This window comes from Arachis ipaensis, chromosome B03 (assembly GCF_000816755.2).
Source record: "Arachis ipaensis cultivar K30076 chromosome B03, Araip1.1, whole genome shotgun sequence".
In the NCBI taxonomy this organism is placed as follows: Eukaryota; Viridiplantae; Streptophyta; class Magnoliopsida; order Fabales; family Fabaceae; genus Arachis; species Arachis ipaensis.
The window spans coordinates 26,518,739-26,530,271 of NC_029787.2; the positions used below are offsets into that span (position 1 = coordinate 26,518,739).

General features: G+C 35.5%; 2 protein-coding genes across 2 annotated transcripts; one reads left to right on the forward strand and one right to left on the reverse strand.

Moving 5' to 3' along the window:
• Positions 1,510 to 4,612, reverse strand: LOC107630138 (transcription factor ILR3). Its single transcript, XM_016333195.2, has 5 exons — positions 4,326 to 4,612; positions 3,206 to 3,268; positions 2,416 to 2,493; positions 2,161 to 2,323; positions 1,510 to 1,983 (listed from the first exon to the last, which is right to left on the reverse strand). The coding sequence occupies exons 1-5, from the start codon at positions 4,463 to 4,465 to the stop codon at positions 1,717 to 1,719; spliced, it is 711 nt and encodes a 236-aa protein (XP_016188681.1). The 5' UTR covers positions 4,466 to 4,612; the 3' UTR covers positions 1,510 to 1,716.
• LOC107632847 lies at positions 10,415 to 11,332 on the forward strand. The gene has a single exon (XM_016336489.1). The coding sequence runs from the start codon at positions 10,415 to 10,417 to the stop codon at positions 11,330 to 11,332; it is 918 nt and encodes a 305-aa protein (XP_016191975.1).

Sequence of the window (11,533 nt, forward strand, 5' to 3'; positions counted from 1 at the left end):
ATTCTGTGTGGATTCTTGTACGGCGGAGCGGGAGTAGAGCAAAAATCCGCCCCTACCCGCCCCGTTGCCGCCCCTAATAGCGAGAGTCATGTGAACCTTAAAAAACCATTCTCTAGTCATCATCACTTGATTCTTTGAATTATCTTGAAAGGATACACACTTTTAGTGGTACAAACCTTTTTTCAATCATTGTAGTAAACTAAATAAAAAATAACGAGGGAGAATAACTTAGTTTTAAATGGTTCAAATGCTTAATAAGCAAGATTACCCAAACAAGACTAAAACAAGATTACCCAAATAAGATTAAAATCATAACAAATAAACTAAATCAATCTAAAATCTTACTAAAAGATTCAAATCATAATAATTTTTTCTTTGTTAAACTTGTTTTACAAATAAACACAATTTGATTATGACAATGGACAAAAAAAATTTTTTTTCTAGTCAAGTACTCAAATTGTGGTGCTTCATATTTCATTAAAAAAAACATAAATCATGCTATGTTGTAAATGGATTCTCTCAATTATTTGGTAAGGTGTAATCTTTTACCTTATATTTTTTAAATGATATTAAGAAAAAATATAAAAAAAATATTAAATAATAAAATATCATATTTTACTAAACAATTGAAGAAAGAAAAAAAATCACTTCATGTCATATTATTTAAACAGATACATTCCCCACACGTGCAGGTATTTTTGTTTCTTTTTCTGAATTCTTTCAAATAGTGCCTTTAGCTCTAAGGCTTGCGCAATTGTAACATCTTGATTTTGACTTTTGACCGTGAGTTGGAAGTTTAGAGTTGCATTATGATTTTATATACTAAGTTGAACATTTTGAAATAAATATTACAAAATAGAGATATTTCAAAACAGAGAGTACAATAAATGCTATAAAATAGAGAGCACGATCATTTGAACCAAAAACATCATTGCTGCGTTAGAGCCACCAATGTTAGATAGCATTTTTACTGAGGTTAACAATTCTTCTAATTTTACAAACCTAAACTAAAACTGCCACCAATGTTAAATAGCATTTTTACTGAGGTTAACAATTCTTCCAATTTTATAAACATAAACTAAAACTGTTATTTTCTACTAGACTCAGAAGATCTCCACAGCAACCATTAAAAATTTCAAAAAAAATTCTCAAAACACAGATATGGTATAGTACCAATATAGCAATGTAGCACCAGTATTTCAAAGTAGCTACTGTATTATTTGATAGACTAATACATGTTAAATGATGTTGTAGATGAAATACATATATTACTGTAATATAAAAACTTTTACAATTTATAGTTTTATCATAATTAAAAGAGAAAACTCATTAAAATCAGAAGAATAAGTAAATTTTAATGTTTACGTTAATTTGTATTAATTTAAAATCATTATATTTTATGTTAATTTTACGTACTATAACTGTATCTTGTCTTATAATTTTTAATATTAGGTATTCCCGTGCCAACATTGTATTGTATATTTGTATTGCATTCATATATCGTGTTCATTCATAAGAAGATAGCTAGATAATCTTATTAACATTTACAAGCAAACAAGAACATTACTTCATAATAGTATATCATAAGACAAATCCAGTCAGAAGCCAGCACAGTACAGTTAGAACATTTAGCAAATAACTAAGAAAGCCAAGAAGGTATGGGGTGTAAATGGATACAACTTTGGGCCAAAATTGAGGCCATTGTACAGTGCCAAATTAGGCAACTGGTGGGCGGAGTACATGATCCTGCGAGGTATCAACTGCAGCAGGGGGCATGAATTGCCACATTGCCATTCCTGGATAGCTGATGATAGGAACCAGCTTGTTGCCGGGGACTTGACCTTGAGGAGCAAATGCAGCAGGGATCGCAGTAGGAGGCGCCATGAAACTAGGTTGTGCACTCATAGATTTCAGCTGCTGCTCCAACTTTTCTTTCTCTGCCTTGAGTCTCTGTTTCTCGTCACGAAGTTCATTCTTCTCAGCCTGCACAGCAGAGAGAAATAGAATTCACGGACAAGTTAGTTTGTGGTGTACATGGCTTTTGGTCATGGATAAGACATAGTGTTAATTTTAAGGCAGAAAACTCAGTCATCTAGACTCCATAAGCTCTTGGGAGGAATTTATTTATAGATTAATATAAAATATGAACCTAGTCTTCACCTTCAGCTCTTTAATCTTTTCTTGTAGACCCATATTTGAGTCTTTCAACTTTTGGGCTTCGCCCCGTAATTGTGTCACCATTCTGACGGCATCAATCAGAATAGCAGCCTTGTCAGTTTTAGGAGGCCTTCCAGGCTCCAAAATGGAGCCTAATTCAACAAACCTAACCATTAATCACGAGTCAACCATAGCAACAAGCTTAAACATATACCAACAAGATAATATAAACAAAAAGAGAGAAAGTAGGTAGTTTACTTGTCATTAAGCCTATCCCTCCGCAATTTCTCCCTACATGCCTTGGAGCTAGAAGGAGCACATGACTCAGATCTGCCCCTACAACAGAAAATTAACAAGAAAATCCTCCTGGGGTTAGACTATCTGAATTGGATTCTTTGACTTCTGGGGTTCCATTTCTTTTTTATGTGGTTACTCGGAGACATCTAGTGGAATAGGACATGGTTATTCTTCTTGCTGCATTATTGAAAACCCTATTGGGCCTGGTTAGAGAGGGGGGCACAATAGGTGACTGCGGGGGATTCAGAAAAGTCAGAAGTGCCTAAAGAAATGGCAGGTAATTGGACACTTTGGGTTTTAAATATTAAGACACAAAAAAATGTATTCAATACTGACAAAGAACAATGATGTCAAGAAAGTAGCAGAAGAAATTGAATTATATGGAGTCTAGATGGAGTAATGTTATTTAATTGTACTAGAATAGAATACATTATACGTTGAGCAAAAGAATAGAATTTGTTTGTCACTTTGACTCAGCTAGACATCTATCAAGTTTTCAGTACTTATGCGTGACTGCTTGATTATTGTTAAAAAGATAAAAGAAAAAGGAGTAAACTACAGAAAGAAAAATATTGAAACAACCAATCCTGCCTTTCGATCTAAATCTTTAACAAACTAGACTTGGAAAAGAACAGGTTACCATTACAGAATAAGATTGTTTAGTAGCTACACGTGATGATTCTGTTTCCATCTTTGATTGGTATATTTCTATTTTCAATGAAAACAAAATACTAAAAAATAAATTGTGTACCTCTTCTTTGAACCAGATTCTTTGATACCATCAGAATCGCCCAACGAGCCATCAATTTCAACACTACGAGCAGATAATATTGCAAACAAGAACTAAGTCAAAAATGTTCTTTTATGGAAAGGGAATGGGCGGACGTATATAGTATCATACTGTCATGAAGGAGAAAAAAAAGCTTTAAATAACATCATCACATGTAGATTAGCTTCTTTCTAATATGTTACCATGGAAATCGGTTAAAGCAATACTTTTGAGATACACCCATCCCAATAGCAGTCTGAGTCACAGTTCTAAATATCTTAATCCAAATTTAACGTTAAGGGTGTGTTTGGTTAAGGGAGGTAGAAGCAGGAGAACAAGAACATCGTACTGGGATTAAAAGAATTACATAAAGGATCAAACATGAAAATGTGAAAAATGAAAATGCACAATGCATAACGTGAGTACCCCACTCGCACAAAAAAAAGGTATCTGCCTTAGATTTCACAAATTTATTTGTTCTGAAAAATGAAAGGTTAATTAACATACATTACAACAAAAAACTACTTGAAAAAAATGAATAAAAAAACCAATCCTTATTCCATAGCCTCTAAGGCTTTACAAAAGAACTACCTTAATTATATACTATTAACCCTACACACTCAATCCCCTCCACTTTTGTACCCAAAAGAAGGAAAATTGGCCGATAAAATACGCATGTCTCTCATAATCAATTCCCACCAAAATACTGTGTTCGAGTTTACAGTGTATAGAAATCAAATGCAGAATCTCGTGATGGTAAAATGGTTTACTACGATAGTTCAAGCAATGTAAAAGCTGAAGCACCAATAAAAACCGCATCTTAAGTAGTAATTCCAAGCACACACAGCAACAACAAAAAAATCACAGATCATAGTGTCTGAACTAAGAAATTAAATCGAAAAAGGGCTCAAAATTACAAAACCAGACCAAAAAGGCGTAACGTTATAGCATTAGCATACACAGTTACGCAAAATGAAGCAAACCCTAATTACCAATCTTGACAAAGGGGGCAAAATCAGAGAGGGCAAGTTCAACATAAAAAAGGAAGAAGTTTTAAAATAAAAAAGAAATTAAAACAAAAAACACGAAATTCTTAGAGTACCCGACATTTGAAGAACCATTGATGGCGTTGGAAGGCCAATTGAAACCGGAGGAAGGAGCAGCGAAAGTGGCATCGTGGACGGGAATATCGTCAATCAAAGCGTAATCGAAAAGCCAGTTAGTGCTTTCCCGGGAAGCCATTCTTGAAGATGAAGAGGCTCTCCCGGAATTTTCTTTTCCCGGCGGCGGTTGGTGGGGAATCTTTGGTGTCGTGATTTTCCTGGGAAACAAACAGGGGCAAAGGGTGGTTGTTTATGTTTGCACGTTTTAAATTTCGCAGAAAACGTAATAGTTTTTTTTTTTGTTTTTAAGTATTCTTATATATTATTAACGAATTAGCTAAATAGTGTCGCAAATATCTCAATGTATTATTTAATATTTCAATATCAAAAAGTAAAAAATTGAGAGTTTTTATTAAGACTTTCTATGTGCATATAAATATATAATATAATCACTTGTTAAAACTTAAAAGAGATTTTGTTAATTTTATATTTATTGTTTTGCCACTTTTGTGTGTATCTGTCTGGTTTCTGGGAAAAGAGGGAATCCGTGTGCGTGGGTGAATGAGTGAAGGATGAAAATAAATAAAAATAGGTGGCGAATAGCACGTGGGGTGTGGTGGGTATTTGGTAATGTGGATGAAAATTTCCTCGTCGTCGGCCTTCAAGGACAAAACCACTCTCAGGCTTGACACTGACTTTGACTTGGGCTTAGGTTGGACTTGAGCTAAAATCCATGAGTTTGTGTTTTATTAGATAGGGTAATCTGACCAAAAAAAATATGATAGGGCAATATTTTTTGAAGAAAAACCGAACAAGCGCAAAAATTTAGAGTGAATATCCCATCCAACTCCTGACAATTATCTCAAAAGGACAACGAGGCCCAAAAAAAAAAAAACACCAAATTCGATTTCTGATAATTTTTTTTGGGACTGATTAGCCTCTGTGCCAAAAAAATAACATTAATTTTTTTTGGCACAAAGACTTCGTTGTCCTTTCGAGGTAATTATCAGGACCGAGTTGGGTTTTTTTTTTGTCAGGGGTCGAGTTGGAATTTTTTTTTATCAAGGGTCTCGTTGTCGCAGGGGTTGATTTGGATTTTTCTCAAAAACTTATTTTCCTAAAATAATTTATTAGTTTTGCCATACCTGACACTAGATGACTAGATCCGTTAGTTGTGGGTTTTTCACATGAATAAAATAAAAATAAAACAAAATCATGATCATCTTAATTATTTCCATGTCCTTTTTTTATATATAAATTTTTTGTTTAAAATAACAGAAAAAGAATTAACATAAATCGTGATTATAAGCGACATATTTATAACCAAGCGATCAAAGAGTAAATCGTGATGTTAAAAGGAGATATAAAAAGTGACGGATCTAAAAATTTTAAACAATATAAATAATATGTAGCATATAAAAATAATAATTTTTTATAAATATATTAAAGCATAAAAATAAATAATATGAAAATATTAAATATTAAATAAAATTGTATTTATTCATTATAAATATTGATATATTGATAAATAATAATGTGATTAGATAATAATAATAATAATAAAATTTGTTACTTTGATAAATAAAAATACAAAATGTGTTATTGTTTTAAATAACTTTTAATCTAATTTATATTTGAGAACTAATTATCAAAATACATGTTTAATACAAAATTTTTTAATTTACTAGTAAATATTAAAGTTGAGTAGAAAAGAAATTCAAGGATATAAATTTCGACTAAATAAATTTATTAATTAAATAATTCTACATTTATATTTTATTTTTTTATTAAATTAATTTAATATATATTTTTATTTTATACTTTTAGATACAAATTAGAGTATAATTTTAACGTTCTAACAGTATAAAATATTTTACACAATTGTTTAATTACGTCTATTCTTTTAGAGGATCATTTACACGAAGGTGGAGGATTTCCTTCGATTCAAGTTCTGATTATGGTGTGAACGCGTTAGGTTGAGGATTCCCTATTGTTGTATCATAGTCTCTCTCTGGTTACAAGGTGAGAAGGCACTCTCCTTTAAGTGGGACAACACTTTCCGTTGTTTTATATGGCACGGCCTATACCTCCAGGAGAATGTGAGAAGACACTCTCCTTTGTTTCATATCATTCCTCGATGATAATTCCTCCTGGGGATGCATATAACACCCTACCACGCAGAGCTTTATGCCTAGGATGTAAATTAGAGGTGGCAAGGCACTACGACTTCTAAAAATAAAATACGTACATATATAACACGGAAAATGTAGCTAGGAGCCTTGAAGAATAAGTTAAGCAGAGACAAAAATCGAAAATCGGGTCACACTCGCAAAGAAACGCATAAATGGATAAACAAGAATCAAAAGAAAGGATAGAAGCATAAGTATAAATATTAGAGTTCCAAGATACAGAGATCAAGCTCCAAACTCGACCTGCGAAGTTAAGGCTAGCCAGAGTATATATATATGTATGTATATATATATATATATATATATACAACCAAAATACGACTCGAACTACAGAATAAATACCTGTTTCTCCATATCAACCTCTAAGAGGGACAAAATACAAAATACAAGGTGCGGAGAACAACTATGAACATACATATAAATAAGTACAACCAGAATGCTAAACCCAAATATAGTTCTTCGCTTCTTCAAAGTCTCTAGACACTCAGAGAGGTGCCTCCCAACCTGCATCTGAAAAACAACAATATATGTATGGAATGAGAACTTAGGGGTTCTCAACATGGTAAAGGTGCCCGCAAAGTTAATATAAAAGGTCTTGGGAAAGCCAGATGCATTCTTAGAACTTCGACACTCAGATTTAAACTTAAGATCTAACTAAACCAGAAATTTGGTAAAACTCTCTAAGATATTCAAGTTCTAATCTAACTGTAACCCAATATTTCACTTTCTGTCTCTTCCAACCCTCCGAATCATCGGTGGAATAACCCTCAGCCTCACCTCTACCAGCATGAGGGATCTTTCAATTGCAAAGACATACAATACAATCAAGGAAAATACAAGTATAGATAACAGTTACTGCAAACAGATCAGATAGCAGTTAACAACATATAAGCAATTAGGCAAGTCAAAACAAATGCACCCTTATACAAAACATACAAATGCATATGATGAATGCCTTTTCTACTGGCCATGAGCTCACGTGTTGGTTATTTTGCCAGAACTCGACACACACGGTAGTTAATCCGGATATCGTCTCTCTGACATGCATCCACACTCTTTGGATATAGTGTCTGTCACACTCTTGGGATAAAGTGCCCATCACACTCATGGGATATAGTTCCCACCGCATTTCTTGGGATAAAGTGTTCCCACAGTATTGGGATATAATATTCGCCACACTCTTGGGATATAATACCTGCCACAATCTTGGGATATAATACACATCACACTCATGGGATATAGTGCCCGACACACTTTACAAACAGAGAGAAAATGATACAACAAAAGCGGAACAGATTATACATAACCAATCTCACAAGCATAATCGCAACTTAACCTGATCATTCCTCAATCCACCTCATTATAGTCACAGTCACCATCTATCAAGGATATAATGTGCAACACACTCTTGGGATATAGTGTCCATCGCACTTTTCAATCATAATCATTATCCCCAAAATCATATTCAATCATCTCTTCTCAAGTCTCCTTCCTCATCTCTTACCTGAAGCAAGTGGACAACACCAATGCATCTTACCCGGAGTCTCACTTCTTACCCGGAGCAAGTGGACAATGCCACTGCCTCTTACATGATCACATATATCTCAATCAAATTCAATTTCATGTTCAAGTTCACCCTCCACCTCCAATTCCTTTATAGTCAATAACTTTATTAATCATCTCTCAATTCAGTCAAATTTTATTATTGTTATCATTATCTTTATCAATTATTTCTTTCTCAACATTACCAACATCTCATTACTTAGTCATTACTCTGCAAATCTTTCTCAACATTCTCTTAACTCATTTAACCTATTTACCCTTGTTCTAAAGCTTAAAAGCTTGCTAACGGTCCCTAAACAAGTGTTATAAATGTTTGAAAGCCTAGAGAAATGGTTTAAAACTCGAAAACGCAACTTGTACAAAGCTGGCATAATATGCTCGTGTACGCATGGCATGTCACGTACGCATGCGTCCAAAATCCTTCAAAAGCTGTTAAGTTGCAGAAAATCAGTTTTACACACCCAACTTCGAAAGTGCACAACTTTTTCGTTAAAAATCGTTTTTGGTCCGTTCTTCAAACGCTATAAACTTCACAGACCCAATTTTCATTCAAAATAAGTTTCATAAATTTGGGAGTCCCGGAAGCCAAGTTATGGCCCACCGACTTTGGTTAAAAATAAGCTTTTACCAAAAGCTTCCAAACACTAGTTTTCCAAAATCCTCAATCCAATTTACTTCAATTACAATAAAAAAATCACTAACAATTACCTCTCATCCTTCTTCAACCATTCCACACCCAATTTCTCAAATCAATTCACATTCCACGTTCTTAATTATCACCAAAAATCACCAACATCAACAATTATCATCACGTCATAATCATCAAATCATCAACATATACAATTCATATATCTCAACATGTCAACGTACACATTTATTCGTAATCTTCATGTTTGATCACTAACCATTAACAATCATCATCATAAATTATATATATATATATAACCCACCAAACTCAACAATTCAAAGCATTCAAGCCTATTTTATGGCCACTAGCCTAACTTTTCATACGACATTTAACATTAAGTACGAAAAACCAAAATCATACATTGGTCGATTCCTCTCTAAGCTTGGAATACCTTAAAATGCCTCTCTTTCCACATGCTTCAAGCCTCCAACGTCAATTTCATAAGCTCATCCACCGGAACTTCATTCCAAACTACCAATTAAACTCCACATTAACAAGAAACACAATCTAATCCACACAATATCACAATAATAAACATAGGGATCACTAATTTAATAATTTACATGGATTAAGATTTTTTTACCATTTTCCACGGGTTAATTGGACTAAACTCAGTGATTTTCCATTGCTAGAGTTCACCTAAATCATCAAAATCATCAAAATCCTTCAATCCCCAAACTAAAAACGTGAAAAAGAGGGAAATAGAGATCTGGGCACAAAAATTATAGTTCCTTACCACAATGTTTGGTTAGAATTAAAGGAGACTCTGAGACGAACATGTGGCCGCTGACGGTTCGTCAATTGGAGCTCCGAATTGAAAATTAGAAGTGATATGGTCACCATTAATACGAGCTATAACTCGGCCTCATGACTGTTATTGGCAGTCACCATAACTCGTCATTTTCCGTTACTGCTCGGATATTATGAGCTATAACTCGGTGACATCAATGCTCTTATCATAACCGACGTCTCAAACGGTATGATAAATTCGGTTACAAAACCAATCATCACAGAAACTGACAATTGATCACCCAGAATGTAACGGACGAAGAAATATCTATAAAAGAAAGGTAAAGTATCTCTTTGAAGGACAATTCTGAATTTAACATTATACTTACTTAAGCATTGGAGTGCCTTTGCAGGTACACTACACCCTCTTTGTATTGCTCGTGCTCTCACACAAACAGCAAAGACAGGAAGCTCAGATTCTAAGAGACGGACGTTCAACCTTGCAACCCATAGCTCGGCCGATTCTGAGGAATTGAAGCCGATCTATTCCCAGGCAAGATCAATTGGCGCCCACCGTGGGGCCGAGAAGATCATATTTTTTCTTTTGGTCCCATCACCTTCATCTGTATCCATGGCTGACGTGCCGCCTCCTCCACTATCCGAACTCATGCGAATGGTAGCTGAGCTACAGCAAGCCAATCAACGAATGGCCGACGAGAACCAAATAATGGCTGCCCAGATCGCCGAACTAAACCACGCTCGGATTAAGCACAACGATGCTCATCGCCAGCAGACAGAAAACGAGGAACATCAGTCCTAACCCTCTCATGTCTCGGAGACTGCTCGAGGCGAAGAGCAACAACCCGAAGATGAAAAAGAAGAGGCTGACGACCTTGTAGGTCCCTTCACGGAAGAAGTGATGAACTTCGAACTGCCGAAGAGGTTCACTCTGCCACTGACCCTCACGCCTTATGACGGACTCGGAGACCCGAAGAAGTTTCTAAAGAAATTCCGATCAATAATGATCGTCAATGGTGCATCAGATACAGTTTTATGTCGTTGTTTTCCAAATTATTTAGATGGCCCTGCACTTGATTGGTTGTGTGCTTTGCCTGCAGGTTCCATTTCACAGTTTCAGCAGTTGGTGAAGTTATTTGAAGAACATTTCGCCAGATCTGCAATATACTTGCACGATTCCGATTACTTGAATACTATCAAGCAAGGACCGAACGAAAGCTTAAAGGACTACATGACCCGCTTCACCAAGGTCGCAATCAGTATACCAGACCTCCACCCCGAGGTCCATCTACACACAATTAAAAGCGGCCTTCGACCCGGAAAGTTCCAGGAGACAATCGCGGTAGCCAAGCCGAAGACTCTAGCAGAATTTCGCGAGAAGGCAAAGGGACAAATTGATATCGAGGAGCTCAGACAAGCTCGGAAGTCTGACAAGTCACATTTTCGAGAAGATGATAAGAGCTCAACCCCTAAGAAGAGTTTTAAACTAACACCTCGATTTGATTCTTATACGCAGTTTAACACTAAGAGAGAAGACATAATCAAAGAGATCTTGAATTCAAAACTGATCAAGCCACCAAGAAAAGCCGGTACTTACCAAGATGCAAAGAACGTTGACAAGTCGAAGTATTGCACCTTCCACCAAAAACACGGTCACAATACTGATGACTGCGTGGTCGCCAAAGACCTTTTAGAGCGACTGGCAAGACAAGGACACCTCGACAAATACATCGGGGGTCACATACAAAAGCGCGGATCTAGCTCCACAACAACCGACCTCTCTGAACAAAACCAAGGAAAAGAGAAGGCATCTCCATGACAATATGAAAGACTACGAGGTATAATCAATTGTATTTCAAGAGGATACGCTAGTGGAGGATATTCGAATTCGGCAAGGAAACGGTCGTTCCGAGCAATATGCTCGGTAAACGGACCACAGCAAGACGCAACAATCAACCATCAACAACCAGAAGTCACTTTCACACACGCCGACTTCAACTCTAGCATACAAAATTTAGAC